This window comes from Apteryx rowi, unplaced genomic scaffold (genome assembly GCF_003343035.1).
Source record: "Apteryx rowi isolate R43461 unplaced genomic scaffold, aptRow1 scaffold_718, whole genome shotgun sequence".
NCBI classification, from domain to species: Eukaryota; Metazoa; Chordata; class Aves; order Apterygiformes; family Apterygidae; genus Apteryx; species Apteryx rowi.
The window spans coordinates 284,649-303,546 of NW_020451003.1; the positions used below are offsets into that span (position 1 = coordinate 284,649).

Sequence of the window (18,898 nt, forward strand, 5' to 3'; positions counted from 1 at the left end):
AAGGAGGCCAGTGCAGAGGGCTGGCTGGGGGGATGCCGGGGAAGAGGGCCGTCCACAGGGAGGCCAGGGGAGAGGGCCGACTGGGGGGATGCCGGAGGAGAGGGCCGGCCATGGGGAGGCCGGGGCAGAGGGCCGGTGGTGCCTCAGGATGGGTCCCCCCTTCCCTGGGTGCGCAGCGGTGCCCAGCGCCACGAGGGAGCCGCTCGGCCCCCTCGGCAGTAACGGCGAGACAGKCTGTGTGCCTGGCGGCTCCGGGGTTGACTGAGGACAAAGTAACAGGGCACAGCCCTGCCAGGGACCTCGATCTGGGGGTCCTACGGGACCCACGTCTGTCCAGTCCTCTTCCCAGCCTCAGCCCTGCTTTTTGGGACCTGCGTGTCACTGCTGATTTCTGAAGCATCAGCTGAAAACGCTGATCCTTGGTGCTTCGTGTGAGCATATATTTGATTAATGGAGGACAGGATAGCTAAGGAGGGACCTTGAAAAGCAGCCGCATCTGCCCTCTTCTCCTGCTAATGCTAGCGCGTACCAAAAAGCCCTTATTTCAGCAGTGAATCAGAACGCCTGTCACGGGAGGGAGGGAGGGAGGGAGGGAGACAGCGGCTGGTGAGAGTCCTCGTAACCATTTAAGACACCCAGGGGACAGAGAAATCTTTGTTGCGTGTGACTGGCAGCAAGACGCACGTGACGCACAGTCCTCTGTGAGTGCCCGGTGTCGGATGGGCTCCGGGGGCAGCTCCCCCTTGGAGCCTTTCCAGCTGGGAAAGGCGGAGCCTGGGCCCGAAGACCTGCGCGTTGAGGGGCCGCTGTCGTGGCTGTAGTCRCCAGAAGCGGACACGGGGGAGGAAGGCTGTGCTGGGCAGTGATCGCACCCTGGCACTGGTCTGTGTGTGAACCCCTGTGTGTTGCAGAATGACACAGTCGCCTGGTGGTGCAGGTTGTACAGGCAGGTAGGTCCAGCGTGGCCTCAGCACCGGGACRCCATCCTGAGCAGATGCCGGCTAGGAGAGAAGTCCTCAACACCATGAAATCCAGGCTGAGGCCGGGACTCTCTCCTATTATGCACCATGGCTTTGACCCAGCCTTAAGCATCGCCAGACGGAAGTCACGAGAACGGCCTCTCCATCCCCTTTTCTCATTCACTCAGCTAAGTGTTACTGAAGCCAAGGCTGTTCGAGGCCACACACCCATAGCCCGTCCATCGTAGCTAATGAATTGACTAATATTAAATCTAATGAACACTTGACTTAGATGGATACGTTTTTGAAATGTCCCAATTCTCCCCCTGCAGTTTGCAACCACTGGCCAAAAGGAGGCTTCCTTGTTTTCTGTTTCTGACGATACACTTTTTTTCTTTGGGTGTTTCACAGTTTTGGCTCTCCTGTGTTTTGTCTTGGGGACCTACGTTTCTCTCTTTGCCGGTTATGAAAGAATGGAGCAGCTGCACAACGTAGGCATCACTTTGGTACTCCCCTTAGCCTAAGTCTTGCATCCCAAATTCCCAAGCTTAATTTGCCCTGTGTTACTACTGGCAGTGGTCATGCCCAGTAGGTGACATTTGGCCGTCCAGGCATCTGGATACCGCTCTGAGTAGCTTGTGGACATTAGCAGTTACACATACCAGTTAGAATTCCAGTAGGATTATTAATGCCAGAAGCTCCATTAAAAAGTGAGTGATAAATGTAGTTGTTTAGAGATTAGCCCATTTTATGGGAATCTGGGTTTGGGGGGCCAGCATTACTGCAAAGTGTAAGTACTGGAAAGCAGCTCACGTTACTCCCAAGCGATTTCCTGACTCAGGCCTTCCAAGATGTTTCCAGGTCACTGTCTGTATCTCCATGGCCAAAGGGAATGCCAACACCTTTGGTCGGGGTGGAAGGGAAGATCATTGCTGTCACACAATGACTCCCAGAGCTGCAGCTGTGTGCTCAAAGCTTTTCGTTTCTCCCGAGCACCGATGCGGCACTAACAGGGATGCTCCAGTGCTGGAGGCTGCTGCCTCGTTAGATCAGAAACCGTTGGAACGTCTGCAAAAATCCGTGTTTTCCAGAAAAGCCTCCCACACGCTGGCTGATGCGGGAGATTGTCCTGCTGCAGCATCACGCTTGTTCTTAGGGTAGCATTTCCCCAGAGAGCATTTCAGGCCAGAATTATTGCATTTCGGTGTGGGAATGGGTCGGATTCTGCACTCACCGTCACCAGACAGACCCGTCATGAGGCAGACCAGACACGGCAGGAGGAAGGGGCAGGAAAACGCTCCAACACAGTGACAGCGTCGCCTTCAGTACAATAACTCCGGCTTCTGCTTGACGCCAGTCGCGTTTGCTCTGAGCCAGGCGGAGAAGCGCCAGCAAGGATCTCTTCCCAAGGGAGAGGGGGGAACGGCTCCCCTTGCTTGGCTTATTTGTGCTGAAACATGGTGATCTGTGCTCACGTGAGGAATTAGATTTCTGCATTAGTGGGAAGGGACGTGCTTGCGTTCCTCGAGCAGCGCCGACCCCCAGACCGAGGAGTACTGTTGAGGGGATCGCACTGCTGCATTCTGCTGGGAGATGGGCAAATATTGCCTGTTCTTCGCGGGAGCACGGATGAGACAGGACTAGACAAGATCCAGCCCCCACTGACTTCTCTGGATGCACCCAGCTCAGTGCATGCAAGGACAAGTGGTAAAACCCAAGCCTGAAAGTATTTGSCCAAGCAAATACAGGTGCCTGAGGAGTGAGGCTCTGCAAAATCATCCTCAAATAATAGCAGATGCAAGAAATGAAAGTGGCTTTCCATGAATATAGGAAACAGATGATGCGATGGGGCTGCACGTAGGAGCCGGGGACTCTCCCTCCCCGCCCTCAGTCAGCCCGACCCAGCCACCCACTGCTACTGCTCAAGCCAAAGCGCTGGCTCTGCCTATTGCCRGTACTGGTGAGAGAAATCTGAAAGCAGGATTCGCAAAAAACTTCTCGTGCACGAGCACATGGTGGGTGGGCAGAGCTCTGCGCCCGCCGTGTCTGCTGCCGGGCTGCCAAGGGACCGTTTGTTTTCCAGGAAATCTCTGTGGCACAGGGACACGAGCCAAAYCCAGCTCATCTTCAGAAACAGTCCTTATCGTGAGCAAGAAACAGCGCTGAGCACGGTACAACCCTCATTTTTCATGCTGTTTACTTACTCCTTCTTTTAAATTGTTATTGCTTTCAGCTTTGGCCTAGCCTCCAGAAGAAAGCTTTATCTGTTGGAATAGGTCCGTCTTTATGCTCTGAGATAACCATGCCTTGTCTTTGACTGTGTAACTACAAATAAACTCTTTTCTTTCTTTCTATCARCCGGGATAAGATGCAGTACCTTGCCGATGTGAAGGGGGGGCTGATGTACAGCTTTACTGGCGTGAAAGTGCTTTCAAGTATAGACCTTGCACAGCTGAAGAGACTTAAARGGAACAATTTCGGCTAGAAATTACATTTTTAAACAAAACTATATTAAACTGCTCCTTGCTGTAATAACAAACACAGCCTCTATCTTCAATGTGCAGACACTAAATAGCATAAAAATTACCATCCTGCATCAACTTAGCAGTCCTGCAGCTTAACTCCAGGCCCCTGTATAGCTCTTGCTGTTAACTAATGCCCCGTCCGAATCCCATCGATGGCCACGACGTTGTTCCCTCGTCGTGCTTGTCTTTCCCTCGGGCCCCACATGCTCCGACTGCCCCAAGTGTGCAGTCCTTTGCAGCTCCCGGTTTAGCAGCGCTTTCTCCTCCGTTTACTAATCTTCGCTATCAGGCTATCAGTTCGCACACAAACACGAGGCACACACCAAAAGAAAGGCGTTATTTAGAAATGAGCGGCTATATTTAGTCAATTGGTTAGAGTACACTTTATACAGCACAGTCAAATAACTTATACCCTTAATCAGCTGGCGAGAGACAACTGGGACAAATATCCAGCTGCCATTCCTGAACAGCCTGCTTATTCACACRCTCTCCACTTACCATTTTAATGCCATGTTTTGCTGCAAGGGATGTACATGGAAATACATTGTGGTTTCAAATTGTTTGTCCTTGTTTCTCAGTGAATTTTAAAGAAAAGTAATACCCGTTGTCTCTYCTCTTTCCTAAGGGCATGTATGGGCTAAAGGAGAGGGAAGAAACAGAGGAGCCTAATGGGATGTTAACACATATTAATAGTCAAGGCTGCAATTCAAAAAGAAGCCTTGGGGAGATGTATTTCAATGAGACTCAAGCCMTGATGTCCCTTCAGCACCTTGGAAAAAGGTGCTCCCAAAAACCATGTTGCACACACAGCTGTCTGGATCTGCAGCCTGGTCATCTCCCACCGGGTCCAGGACCTGCATCTCYGGCTGCAGGTGAACCTAACCCAGCCGCTGGCTCCTGGGGGCTCTCACTGGTGTCCCATCGATGCCACTGGATGGTCACTTGGTTTGGCTCAAGTGGTTGGCTCGYTCTGCGAACCCAGGCCCCACGATGTTCCTCAGCAGGTTGTCTCAACCCCATCAGTTGCTGGAGAATGATGTTATCCACCTGGAGATTGCTGGGAAGGCGCTGGCATGTTGCACACCCTCCATCCTCCCTCCCAAGGTGTTGAGGAATTGGATTTGGGGGAGTGCGCAGAGGGAAAGGTCCAGCCTGAGAGAATAATCTGATCTGAAGACTGACTGAACAGAGGCRCCTGCTCCAAAAATAACTGTCCGCTAAAGCATTTCCTGCCCTTCAGAATTCCCCGCAATCTGATGCCTTCAGAGGAATGAGATCTTCAGGAAGCTCCTGAAACGTTGCTCCTCTGAAGTGTCACATTGCTGGATGCATTCACAAGAATAAATGTAGCAGCTCTCTCCAGTATCACCAAGTCTGTGCTTGCCTTGGAGGTGGATACACTTGCTCTGAGTTCATGGACTAGGAAATCCTAACCTGGATGGAAGCAGCCTGACCTTAAGTCATCACTGGAGAGCAGAGAAACTGCTTAATGCTGCATGTCCCAGTGGGCCAGCTGAAAGAACAGTGCTTGGACCAGTAAAACCAGAACCGGATACAGTCAGTATATCTGTGAGCCCAAAGTCTTTCTTGCATGGCAAAAACAAGAGCAAAGCAAATGACTTCTACAAGGAACATGAGATCCTGGCATGAGCTACGCTTTGGCAGGGCTTTGTCCAGACGACTCCAGCTGTCTCTTCCGACCTGAATTATCCTGTGTGAGTGGGACTGGATGAAGGGCCACTTTAACGAGGAAACCRAAAAGGGAATTGGGAAGGAAACGCATAGCCAGAGTGTGCAGGTGGGGCAAGCTGCAGAAGTGGCTTTGGGTGGCTGGGGWACCTGGGTGAAGGCTGTGGAAGGTTTTGGGATGCATGTGCCAGCTCGTAGCAGTGCAGGCTCACACCAGGAGGAGGCAGAGGAAGTTAGGCTGTTGGCGAACATGAGATCAAAAGTGAAAATGGGACCTTAGAGGTTAGTGAAGAGGCAGAAGGAGGCTGTGCCAGCGTGTGCTGGAATTGTCCGGCAGAGGAAGCCAAGGAAGCAGGACATGCTGCYACGGGGAGACCAGAAGACGTGCAGGAAGGGTGTCAGGGTGGAGCAAGGGGGAAAAATGCATCAACCCCTTCTAGCTCTGGACAAACTGAAGACAAAAGATCAGCAGAGCTGATTTCTGACCTGTTTTTGGCAAACAACTAGTAAAAAACTAAACTGTAAAAAACTAAACAGTCATTGGGAGCATCYTTAAGAGAGAAACTGGGCTGTGGATGGCAGCGTGGTGGGGATGGAAGGCATCCCCCAGCAGCCGGGGGATGTTAGGGGAGGGAGGACTGAGGTGGCAGTGGTGTGGAGGTGCCACAGGGACCACTGCTCTGCCTGAGCTAGCCTCACTTCTGCACAGCRCGTGAGGGACCTCAGATGGCCACTGCGTTGGGCTTTTTCTGCAGGGACAGGCTCTCACCTCCAGGCTGGTCTAAGCAGCCTTGGCTGAACTTAAGCACCAGAGAAGTCAGATCAGCACAGCTCTTAGGTACCCTAGGTGTAACAGGGACTATCGTTTCATCATGCCTCTGCAACAGATCAAGCCCTACCTTAAAGCTTCAGTAGCTTGAACCCACCTGGAGGATAAGTACACACCAGATCCCCAGATTGGCACATCTCCAGATGTTACACGTGGATGGTATTGGCATTTCCATGCGTAATCCTGCAGGCTTTGCGTGAGGTCTCACTCCTGCATTTGCATTTCAGCCACGGCGTAGGGCCGGGTCAGAAAAGCATTGCGTGGTTCTGTCTAGACACGAGCCCACTGCTTGCCTTACCCAGCTCCCCTCCCTGGGAACCACCGCTAGGGCTCTGTGTTTCATAATTATGGCGTTTGCTGGCTCGGCGGTGCCTGTGTGTCCTCACTGGGATCAGACGGCCTCGCTGTAATGGTAGTGCAGAGACCTGCTCCGTGCCCCTCACTCTTCCACCTGCGAGACCTCCGCGGTCCCTCTGCTCCCGGCAAGCCTGCACGGGACGTTGCTCAGATACACAAGCCCACATGTGCAAACACAGCTAGCAAATACCGAGTTTATCTACACACGTGCACACCACCACTTCCAGGTGCTGTTTTAGGAGGTATTTAGTGAGCTTCCAGACTGCTGAAACAAAAATCACACTAGTACAGCTGAAAGCCTTATCTCCAAGGTAGCCTTACCCCTGGCAGCATCAGTAACCAGGAGATCTAGGAAAAAACATATAAGCAGTGAAGGAATGGGGCAAGGGAAATGGTCAAGTACAGTGGTACACAATCCCACCGGAGGATTTTAGACTGGAGGGTAAAGTGTCTGGGTCTGTTAATGGCTGTGTCCAAGCCCTATGGGGTGGGGAAAAAGCAGGTACCARCATTAGCACCCAGGCTGCCACCCAGACAGGCGCTCGAGCACCTCAGGTGTATCCAGGKCTCCAGAAGAGCATGGGGGGGGATCTAAAGGGAGATGTCCCCAAAGGTGAGCAGTGGCTCCTTTGCCTCTACCCACAATGTTTTTGTACTAGTTCCTCCTGCTCTTCCTCGCCGAGCCCATCCAGGGAAAAGCTCACGCTGCCAGCGCCTTCCGGTCCCTGCCCCGTGGCTCCCCCCCCACTGAATACTCCTCCTCGTGGACTTCTTTTAAAACTTTTATTCAATAATATAGAATTCTTTCAATTATAATATAGAACCGTCCATGGTGATGCTATGTCCCCTCCCACCCCCGGCCGAGGCTGGAGCCAGCTGGTTAACCATGGTCCATTGGAGGTCRGGGGCAACAGCTAGGAGAACGGAGGGAGGAACAATTAACCAACAACCGCTTTGCCTACCCTTTGCATTCCCGAGCTTTCTGGGGCAGGAAGAGATGGCCAAGGACTCAAAGGCAGAGGAACCTTTTACAGTCGGAAGGAAGGGTTGTGTGTTTATAAACAGGTGAGTGCCATCCAGCCAGGCGCCGTGCCCTGCTCTCAGCCCTGCCCGTGCTGCGCAGTCTGCCCGCCGTCACTCTACACGCGCCGATAAGACGTTTGATTGGGTTCTCGTTCTGCTTATGGAAAATTGGGAGGAGCAGCATCGGACCTGGGGAGAGACGGGAGGAGGCAAGTGAGTGCCACGGGGTGAGCGGGGCCACGGCTAGGGCTCTGTGTTTCACTATTACGGCCCAGGGAGGCGAGGCGAGGCGACGGACAGGATGCTGTCCCGATGCCCTCCCGACACCCTCCCAAACCTTCTCCCAGCCAGGCACAGACAGGGCCATGGCCATGCCTGCCGCACCTCTCWGCACGCAGGGACCGATCCTGGGCAGCCCGGCAGAGCAGCACTTTCTCAGGCAGCYGGACACAAGTCTGGAGCTTCTCCTCCCCAAACTCTTGTGCTAAGTGTCTCTCCACCGCCTGAAACATCCCTTCCAGCCCAGCTAAAGGCTCCCATCTCACAACAGCACAACACTGTTGCTACAGGCACAGGCTAGCCAGGAAGTTGCTTAGTGCATCCTCTCCCCTCTCAGTTGCCCYGATTCTGGTTTTTGAGCCTTTCCTCTTACAACGCGCCCAAAAAACCCTGAGCTCTACATTCACGAGGAATCTCGGGGGCAGACTCGACTGAAAGGCCAGGACACGCACCAGAGGACTCTCCCACTCAGTGCAGCAGTAGCAGCCAGAGGTAGGAGAAAGTATACAAGGAAGCATGTTCAGGAACATGCCCCAGCCTCCTTCCTTCCTAAGGACGAGATACTGACTCTAGCTGCCCGCCGTCCTTACAGGCAGGAAAATACTTTGCTAACATCCAGGGGAAAGCAGAGCTTCCTGTTTTGAGTGCTGAAAGGGCCGATGGGCGCAAAGAGGAACTGAATCGTACTGCAGCCAAGTGTACATGGCACGGTCAGAACAGGAGAGCGCGCCGGAGTCGCCTTCGCGGCAGGCGCCCTCCTTACGCACACGGCTGCAATGGTTCAGCCATCTCCGTTCTTTTGGGGATGAACTTGTCACAGCTTATCACAACCCTTAACTGGATGCAGGGGGATTCCCGGCAGGTTGTTCCTGCCCCTCTAGCCACCACATCCAGGGCAAGTCATTTACCCATTTCAAACCACTTGCATGTTTCCYACCCTTAAGAGAGTACCAAAAAAGCATTTCTGGCAGTACTCCAGAGGAACAGAGCTGGTACTTCCTKAAGTACCACCTTGAAACCCCTCATCAGGTTTGGAAAGTGGCCAGCACTCATTCCCACACCTCTATCAAGCTTCATGACGATCAATGCTTTTCACCTATCAAACTTCCTACAACAAACCCAACTTTCCCCCCCATCACCTCTTCTGCCTTGGCCCTCCAGACGTTGGAAATGCCAACACACAAGAGTTGGAAAGCGTATGAGTTCCCCATAGCAACTTGGATAAGCAAGTACAGCCACGAGAAATGCCCACTTCTGCCTTTTCTCAAGGGAACAATTCAACACCCCTATAAAAGCAGTTCAGAAATTCATGTAAAAAACACAAAATGCCACTGGTATTAGCACAGCTTAAGAGCACAAGAGAAGCCCACAGCATTCAGGCCAGGCAAGGTGCAAGTAGGGCAGACGGAAGGTCAGAGGGCTGGAAACACTAGCTGAAGTTTTAAGCAGCATCTGCAGTGGAGTTAAGGCTAGTGAGACCGGCTCTTTGGTGTGGCAATAACACTGCAGTCAAACAGCTCCTCAGCCTGGACATGGATAACGTAGCTTGTGTGCTTTTCTTTGCGTCCCAGGGTGGAAGGAAAGAAGAGCTACTCCCTCCTCAGCACGTCTTTAGAGAATGCCATCCACCCCCACYGAGAAGAGACACGCATGTGAGTACGCACACGGAGAATTCCCAACTTTCAGCCACAAATCAGTGATTTCCAAACTTAAGTTACTTCTCCCTCAACCAGCAGTGTAACACACAGACCAAGTTCAGTAACATGAGCACCAGCTGCTTGAGTCCAACATACCAGAAGAATCGACTCCCAAGATGCACCGAAAACCTCACGCTTCCTCTGCGGCCCAGAAGAAGTGGACACGCTTTGCTGAAGTGAAACTCTTGGGGCAGACAGCATGAAAAGTTCCAACCAAAGTCTAAGAGATCCCAATACCCTTCTGATAAAAGGGGCTGGAACAGACAACTTGACCTCCTTTAGGAGGCAATGCCTTCAGCTGTTGCTCTTTCTGGATAGCCCATAGATTTGAGACGACAGACATTCAGACGTATAGATATTTATTGGTTTCAGTGAATTATACAAATGGATTGACCTGCTATCGATGCCAATAGAACTTTATTGGAATATGGAATGTAAACAGATGTTTCAAATAGAAACATTGTAACCTTATAAAAAATTAACTATTTMGACAATGCCGCAGAAGGAAATTCTGTGTTTAGGTGCTGGTGGGAAAACACTATCTCCAGCTTCTAGGTTTGAGTATCACCAGAACCACTTGATGAAATCACACACAGAACAAGTAGAGGAGGCAACTGTGAATTGTGGGGCTATAAAGCCATCAAGGGATCTGATGAAAGAACCCACAAGACGAACCCCCCACCCCCCACAACAGGATCGGCACCCCAGAAGTCAACAAATGGCTGATTTTGTTAAAACACTACGTGGATCCAAAGTCCTGGATCAGTAGCTGCACAGCCCCCTTCTCTGACAGCTCTGCTCCCACCACACCGCTGTTTCCTCATCCTTCCCCCCTCCCCATGCTCTCCTCCCAGGCTTCCTCTCCACTCCTCCATCCCACTTTCCTTTCTACGGTGCTGGATTGAACCACTCCAGAGCTGTGCTCTGGCACGAGTCTGTGTCTGGCACGAATTCTCATGGGAGCCACGCCACGAGGTACGTGGTTGCACATCTATCACAACAAGTCTTGCAATATCGACTTTCCTGAGCTCTGTGGGAAAGTCTAGGTATTCCCTCCCCCCTCCTGCCACAAGAGCAGCCCTTCGCATTCACAAGTTTCCAAAGCAGGTCTATTGAGTTTCTTCTCAGACGGAGCCTTTGTCAAACACACCCGGAGGGGGATCTCACCTCTCCCCAGCAACTCAGATAGTGCCTTTGTTTTAATGCTCAAAACCAATCCTGAGTTGCTACTGGGTGTGTGGCTTTTTTGTTGAACTCCCTCCCCCAACCACTGCCCTGGCATCTGCAATTGAAACCGGAATTCAAGGGTCAAATTCAAGCCCAGAGTGAGCAGAAGGACTCAGATCTCCAAAGAGAGTTGCACCTGCTAACCCCCAGCCTGAATTTGGTTCATCCAGAGTGYAAGTCAGAAAGGCATGTTTAGAAAGAGGCATGCTAAGGGCTGATGGTGGAACAGCAAATTTGCCCCCACCAGGAAGGTGGGGAAGGCTGGACTGAGAAGGAAGAGTAGGATCCATAGAGATGTGAACCAGAATCAGTCGTGTTGAGCCCTGGGGATATCACTATATGTTTAGCTCTTGCAAAACCATTTGCCCAGGGCTTTGGTACCACAGGGTTAGAGTTACATTAACCACAACCACCAGAGAGGAACTGAGGTTTATGACCCCCCCCCAAGGTTAGATTTCTGCCGAGTATAAAGGGGAGGGGAAGGGGGGGGGGTCCTTGGTTCATTTCCCTTCACTGTGTGACCGAAGGTTTTGTTTTTATTTGTAAACATCTTGAATTACCCGTCGTTTTCCAGTCTTCATCGTGCTGTTGTCAGGCCACTGGAGAGCACAGCATTTTCTGAGCTGGGCTGGGACTGCTCCTTCACCACTGGATCTGCAGGAGACACAGACCAGGCAGGAAGGGGAAATAGCATTTAATAATCGGAAGCTCCACCCTGGCAAACCCTTCCAGAGGAACTGCCCTCAAAACCTACAGACCTGCTAAGGCTCCTTCAGATCAGGGAACTGACACTTCCCCTGCAACCCAGCATCCCTCCTCTTCCCAGCTGGACCCCACTCCCAGCTTGTCTCCAGACTCACAGAAATAGGGGTGCTCCATTGCCTCTTTGGCAGTCAGCCTCTGTTGATGGTCATATCGCAGAAGCTTATCCAGGAGGTCTAAGACTTCCGGGCTGACCAGATGTCTGTTCTCACTGTGGATGAAGTTCTCCCAGCGTTTCCGAGAATGCCTGCAAAGAGACTTGCTGTCACTGCCCGGGCTCTGACCAGCACAGTGGTACCAAGAGGTCCCGGGGGAATCACCTGCCACACTCCACTTGTGGGAAGAGATGGCTGTGATGGACTCTGCCTACAGCTCTTCCTTGTACAAGCTACTGCTCAGCAAGCGTTTGCCAAAGGGGAAAACCCTTTTCTTTAGCCACGCAATTGCRTGGATGATGTCCTCTGTCTGGGAAATGGTAAGCTGGGAAGGGCACAATATTGCACATTCCCTTCTATCTACAGGGACTAGACACCAACACTCAGCAGGCATGGTGACACCCACGGGACCAGAAGTGCTCTGGCTTGCCAGTCAGCCAGCCTCATGCAAGCTGTCCTCACTTTCCCACCCAGCTCCAGTCTTTTTAGGAAATCTGAACTAGGAGATTTTGAACTTTTAAAGCAGTACAGTGGCTTTTAGTCAAATATCTCCCAGAGAGATGATGCACAACTGAGCTCTCTGCCCCAAACTGAGATCTCAGYGCATGTCACCCTCTCCTTTCCCACCCTAATTCTTACACACCAGGGAAAGAGAAGCTGTGGGCAGAATGGGGGAGGTGGTCCTGCACAGCTGTCAGCACCAAAGCAAAGCTCTGTCTGGGACACAAGGAAAGCAAAAGCAAAACCTTTTTAAAGAAGGCCACCACATGAAGCTCTCTCCCCCTCAGCCCACACAGTACTCCAGCGTTTACATCTTTACTCTAGGATGTCAACAAGCCAGAGAAGAAAGAGGCAGGGGATGGCTCGTGGATCATGGGAAAGGTGAAGGAAAGAGCCTGCATTTCCGTGACCTGCTGAGATGACACGAGCAGCCAGCCAGGAGGCCTGCAAGCAGCACTGTGACCCAGAAGATCAAAGCAGGCATCAGCTGAGAGTACTTCAGGGGATGGACATTCGGGTCATCTCTCTCTTTCCGTTACAAGGAACAAAGGCTGCATTTCACTTCTCCACTTACTGGCCCAGGATATCATTGAAGTGCGGGTCCAGTTCTATGTGGTACTTCTTGAGATACCCATACAGCTCATCTGTGCCCAGGACCTTTGCGATGCGAACCAGCTGGAACAAAAAGCATGTGAGAGAGCAGAAGGGCAGGCCACAAGCTTGGAAGGAGCAGCAGATCCTGCTGGGGTGATTGCTATTGAACTTGTGGCTCCTTTCCAGTCTGATGTCTACAGACAGGACTGTGTACTGTCTTGCAAAGGCAGAGCTACCCAAATCCAAGAGCTCTCCGTCTGCAAGCTTCCCARATTGAAGGAAAATCGCCCTCGAAACTTGTTTTTGCAACATAAGCATAAAACAATTTCCTTCTTAAGGTAGTGATGTGTAAACCCAGATGGCTCAACTAAGCATGTAGCAATGTCCTCCCAGCCTGGTCGTCACATCCCCAGAACCTTCCCGTTACACACACACAGATGAGATGGCAAGAAGTCTCTCACGAGATAAGCTATGTAGCAAAGTACTTACCTGGTCATAATTGTCTTGGCCATGGAAGAAGGGCTCCTTTCGGAAGATCATGCTAGCCAGCATACAGCCTAAACTCCACATGTCTAAGCTGTAGTCATACATCTGAGGGGGAAAAGGAGAAACTGTCAGGGAAGGCATGCTCACCATAGCCTGGTTCCCCAACAGCAGGAGGCAACCTCAGCCTTTTAACTTCACAACAAGACTCTTTCCAACCCAGGTAATTCCCTGACAGGCAAAACCAGACAACCCAAAGGTGGCCAAAGTGCAACCACAAGCAATATCACTGGCTAGCAATGAGGAGGCAGACTCTTACTTGGTAGTCCACAAGGAGCTCCGGTCCTTTGAAGTACCTAGAGGCCACACGGACATTGTATTCCTGAGCTGGATGGTAGAATTCTGCCAAACCCCAGTCTATGAGCCGCAACTGAACATGCAATAAAGAGACACAGAGTCAGGAGCCATAGGTTTAGTTGCCTCAGGACGAATGAGTTAGGTGAAGCCACGTCTGCCAAAGCCTCTCAGTCCCATGGTGTAAGTGTGGAGCCCTGGATGCAGGGAGGTGCTCAGAGGACAGGAGATGCTCTCAGCAGTTCTCTGGTCATGCTGTCCCCTTCCCCCTGCCACCATGCAGTGCTGGTGGGGTTAACCCTGGCTTGGAGAGTTTCTCTGTCTCCCAAGTCAAATCAAATCATTATTACCGGGTCAATTGCTCCCTACCAATGTCACCAGCCCAAGAAGGCAGGTCATTGCATATTAGGGAACAAGCAAAAGCCAGCTGCTGTTTCAGGTTGTGTAGAGGGGCTGGGCCCAAAGGCAATGTCAATATTAACTGGGAGCTGAGGATAGGAAATGAGACAGGAGCGGSGCTACCACATCCCACAAGGGAGATKGTCTTCTCTATGGCTGCAAGGGARGGTGACCAGCTCCATTATTGGAGGACAGCTGCTCTAGTAAGAGATTCCCTCTATTAGCAAGCCTTGTCTTGCCCGTAGAGCCACACGCTGATCCACACAGAGGGACCTGTGGACCAGCAGCTCATTTGCTGCTGCAAAGGTCCCTGGGGAGATGGGTATGAACAGCAAGGAAAGAGGCACAAGTACTGTAACAGAGAGGAGAGAGTCCCTTTGCTGCCCAATTCCACTGYAGCAAGCCAGGTACAAACATTCCCAGACTCTGACTAGTAAGTCCCAGATGTGAGGAAGCCACAGCAGGACAGGCAGGCTGTGCCCCAGGAAGAGCTTTTGTTCCCAAGGGAAAAATGTCCACGTGCATTACAGACAAGGCCTAAACAACSGTTCAACAGAGCAGCCTCCACCCTCCTGCCCAGGGCCTCTGCACCCCACCACTGCAACTCCACAGGCACCTTCCAGGCTGAAGTAACAGCTCAGATCTGCTCCCCTCAGCAAAGAGGAAGGCTGGGGGGCTGGCTGGGGAGAGGAGCTACCTCCAAGCCATGGACTCCCACTTTGACACTCCCCAGCAGGACTTTGGCTATCWCCTGATATGGGCACAAGTGGAGGGGAGCAGGTAAAGAAAGGATGAAGAATAAGTACAGCAGCCCAGACTAYGGGTATGGAGGTGGCAGTTTCAAGCTTCCCTGGAAAAAAAACCCTCCTATAAGCCCTGGTGCCATGGTACCTTTTTCTGTTGGTGGTCTATCATGACGTTGTGGGGTTTGACGTCCCTGTGCATGATCCCCATGCTGTGACAGTAATCCAGGGCCTGGCAGACACACACACGTACATTAGACATGGCTGTAACCACATGCATAGCATTAACGGTATAACAGACAGTTCTCAGCCAGGAGCAAGAATACCCCGTCCACGAGGAAATACTGCAACCCTGAGATAAGGAACAACTGGCATTTTCAGCTCTTTTGCTGCACATGATGAAGTAGCAAGCTGGCAAGAAGACTGTATCGACTGCACGTCACACTGTAGCCACAGGTCCTGGACCCATGTTACCTGCACGTCTTTGGAGAACATGGGCCAGAGAGGTATCCCACTTGTAGGTGGGCCCTGTGCTCCACCCCAGGCAGCCCTTTGCTTCCTGGCTCATACTAGAAGGGCTCTTCTCCCTAGAAGGGGCCAATTCCTACATGCACCCAGTTTTATAGCCTTCCAGTGCAGCCTTCCATCGGGACCCCAAAACATGTTTAAGCTCGAAAGTCACCTCTGCCCTGCTCATTTAAGCCAAATCTGTGTTTGCAAAAGGCAGGTGATGGCACACAAGGGACAGCAATGCTGCTTAAAGCCTGAGGGCAGGAGCACAGTGAAGCTCTCCAGCTCCGTGACCTTGCACTGTTCACTCCCCCTGCACAGCTGTTCACTTAAGTTAGGGGAAAGACAACACTGTTTTCTCATCTCCAAAGGGGGGGGGGGGAATCCATCCATCCATCAACATCCATCAGATGCTCTGAGATCTTCAGACAGGGGCACTGAAGGAGGACACAACCTATAGTCATTCAGTATGCAAGACACCAGTGCCAGGGGAGTAAGGCTGTCCTTGGGTCCCTGCCACAGCAGGAAGCACAGCAGGCAACGGCTTCAATCACAGCAAGGTCTCAGGGAATATCCCTGCAGTGACACACAGCCTCACAAACAGGACAGTTATGGCCAACAGTGGTCTTGGGATCTGCATCACTGGAGACGTTTAACAGGTTAGACAAACTGCTTCCAGGGACAAAACAGTTCTAGCGCCTTGCTTAAGGCTGGGCCAGCTAAGCAACCTCTTTTTGTCCCTCCCACAGTAATCCTGGGCTCCTTTGGGCTCCCCAAGCTTCAGTAGGAAGGTCTTTCCCTTGCAGACAGGTACAACAAGCTTGGTGGTGCAGAGGAAGAAAGCCTCCCTTAAGTTCACTAGATGGATTTCAAGAGGTTTCCTGCAGTCACCAAGTCCTGGAGCACAAAGATCCTTCCCTAACCAGTGCCACTCATTTCCTGAGGCAAGGGACCCATGAAGAGCCAGCCAAGAAGTCCCAAGGCCCTGCTGAGAATTGACATATAGACATGAGCTACTGCTCCAGCAGGTCAGCACAAAACAGCCCTGGGCTCAGCTGAAACACGTAAGCTCTGCCTAATGCCCTTGCTGCCTCCTGCATCCTGAAGCCCAAGATCTCAGAGAGGCAGCACAGGAGATCTTAGAGACCTGCCATATGGCTCTGAGTATTTCTGTAGGAAGGTGCAGGCTAAGCTAGTGAAGAGGAGTTATCTAGGGCACTCCTCATCCTTCTGCAGAGGGGTAGAGAAGGCTTCATCCAGCAGGTCTCAAAGGAAAGTACCAGAGCTGCACCAAACACAGAACCAGAAGCCTTGTTCAAGACAAAATTCATGGGGCTCTGTGACTGCAGGGTGCTGAGTTGGCCAGCTTGTTCCTGAAGTAGTACCGCAGCCTGCCCCCCACCCAGAGACAGAGAGGTCTAAGACCAAGCAAGTAGAAGTAACCCTTCTGCATTTGAACACTGCAGCAGAAGGAAGCCTGAAGCTGGTGATTCCTCTCTTCTGCCTCTCAGTGCTAAGAGTTCCCAGTTCCCTAGGAACGCTGTTTGCTCAACTCTCCAAATGCCTCCCAGTGCTCCATCCACAAAGCACACCCCTACCCAGCCACTAGCAATTACAAATGCTTCACCGGGAAAGAACAGATCCTAGAGAATCAGAAATTCTTCAGAGATGACTGAAGGTCCCCAGTTCGGTCTAAAGCCTCACRATAACAAGCTAGGTAACTAGATCTCCTCCCAAGCCTTCCCTGCTTATGAGACATGGATTCCGCATTGGACACCAGAGAAGTAAATGCTCAACAGGTCTTTCCAGCACTGCCCCAGGAACCCCATTACTGCCTCTCTCCTTCATGGYCTCTACAGAGAGACTGCCATATGCGATACCACTCACCTTCAGCAGCTCATACATATAAAATCGAATATCAAAGTCTGTCAGGATCTGGTACAGTTGCTGAAATAGATTTGGGGAGGGAGAAAAAAAAAAGAGAAACAAAAATAAATACTCCAGATTTGGATTAGTTTCATTTCCTACATCCCACCAGCCTTGAATCACTGACCCCATTCCAGATCCCTTGTGAAAGCTGACATTCCTGAGGGCTGYCCTGGACCCAGAGGGAGCACAAGACACCTGCCAGGGCTACATGCTAGGAAATCCAGAAAGGAAACAAGAGCTCCCATGAAAAGCTATTGGGATCCTTCAGACYCATCACATCTTTCCAGCAAGAGACAGGCAGTCTGCCTGTCCACAGARAAGACAGCAAGTCCTTCAGAGCATGCTGGAGTTGGCACAGATGATCTTGCCTCTCTGTTCACATACAAAGTGATCCTAGTGATTCTACACCACTGACGACAGCATTCAGAGAAGGCAGGCTGGGAGCACATGGGCAAGGCTTCGAAGCACCCAGGGTGGGGTGGGGAGAGAAAAACATTAACCTGATAGAGCACAGGGCTGGGAAGCACAGAGGGTAGATATAGCCTCAGRGTGGTGGAGGCTCCAAAGCTCTTCCCCCCCTCACCCCAGAATAAAGGTTAATGCCACTTAACAGCACAGAAATGCTTGTGGGGGCAAGGAGAACGCAGCACAGCGTTTCAATGAAATGCTTGTTGCTGGCACAGGTCTGCCACCCTCCTCTCTTCCATGTCCTTCTGTGGTTACTCATCACTGCTGAGGAAGTGACAAAGATCCAAGGTGCRTTTTAAGCTGCATCGTGTCACCAGCAGTCACGAGAGAAATCTTCATCCTGTGACTCCCACTCCAGGTCACAACTGGCCCCAAGCTTGCCTTTTGCACCATATCTGGCATTGGCAGCTGTGCCAGACTGATCCCGTTGGGCTGCTGCTCTGCTCCGGGGAAAGCAAGGTGAGAAGCCAGGATGATGCTAGGCTGCAGGGGCTGGGCCAGGAAGGACAGTCACAGGAGAGCTGCAGGACCAGACGCCTTTGTCCTTTCTAACAAGGAAAGCTCACAGCTCAGTTGAATCACCCACCRCATTAACATTGAGGCCAGCCGCCCACCACGAGCACCACCTGGCAGCTTTGAGAAAATCCCACCGCAACGGATTGAAATCCACATTCCAAGAAAGCAGTTCTGGCCCTGGATCTTCTCCAAGTCAAGATCCTCAGAAGAATTAAGAGGATTCTTACCTGTTCACACTCAGGGCCAGATCTATACTTAGGGGACCATTCCCAGCGCTGCTCTGGGAAGTCATCTGGTAACATACATGTGTCATTTACGCACAGAGCTTAAATGGCCTTCAGGACACAAGCTGCACTTTAGTCTCATGAGCTGGGATGATCTTAACACTTAGGAGCAACCCAGTGAAGCAGACAAGTCAGCAAGGAGCAAAAGGGATATAGCCACAAGCTACAGCAGGGATAGACTTCCTGACTTGGTTGCACATGACTCTGTTATGCACAAGCCAGGGCAAAGCCCTGCCAGCAGAGGACAGCTGAGCTCTTTCGGGAGTTGGAATGGCTTGTTTAGATAACAGTTTGGGGAATAAAGATGCTTAAAAACATGTGGTTCTGTGAATCACCAACATTGTTCAACACCAACACACTTCACCTGGCAACATCAAAGCATCTGGGGAAGGCTGCTAAGGGCAGCCTACCCCTTCTACACAACACAGTGACATGCCAAGGACAGGAGTGGCAGCAGCAGAATAAGACTAGAGTCCGATTTCCCTGTGCCCTGGCTCCTCTGCCTCTCTCTGCCTGTAGGAAGAGATGGGACAGAGATCACTGATCCTCTTCTGCTCAGATCCACAATGCAGTTGGTTCAGCACAATCTCTCCARCTCTGCTCCGCTCCCTGATA

The 18,898-nt window shown here is 51.6% G+C and overlaps 1 protein-coding gene across 4 annotated transcripts in view; it reads right to left on the bottom strand.

Moving 5' to 3' along the window:
- Positions 1–7,142: 7,142 nt before the first annotated feature.
- The window catches only part of CSNK2A2 (casein kinase 2 alpha 2), a 29,236-nt gene continuing 17,480 nt past the window's right edge, over positions 7,143–18,898 (bottom strand). For 3 of the 4 annotated variants that reach the window (XM_026087445.1, XM_026087444.1, XM_026087442.1), the window contains 7 exons: positions 16,974–17,033; positions 14,725–14,808; positions 13,400–13,510; positions 13,087–13,188; positions 12,578–12,678; positions 11,446–11,594; positions 11,100–11,239 (listed from right to left, as the gene is read on the bottom strand). In XM_026087445.1, coding sequence (XP_025943230.1) covers positions 11,163–11,239; positions 11,446–11,594; positions 12,578–12,678; positions 13,087–13,188; positions 13,400–13,510; positions 14,725–14,808; positions 16,974–16,991 — 642 coding nt within the window. In that variant the 5' untranslated portion in view covers positions 16,992–17,033 and the 3' untranslated portion in view covers positions 11,100–11,162. Of the gene's footprint in view, positions 7,572–11,099; positions 11,240–11,445; positions 11,595–12,577; positions 12,679–13,086; positions 13,189–13,399; positions 13,511–14,724; positions 14,809–16,973; positions 17,034–18,898 lie in introns of those variants that run through there. The other variant, XM_026087443.1, reaches the window with a different exon arrangement.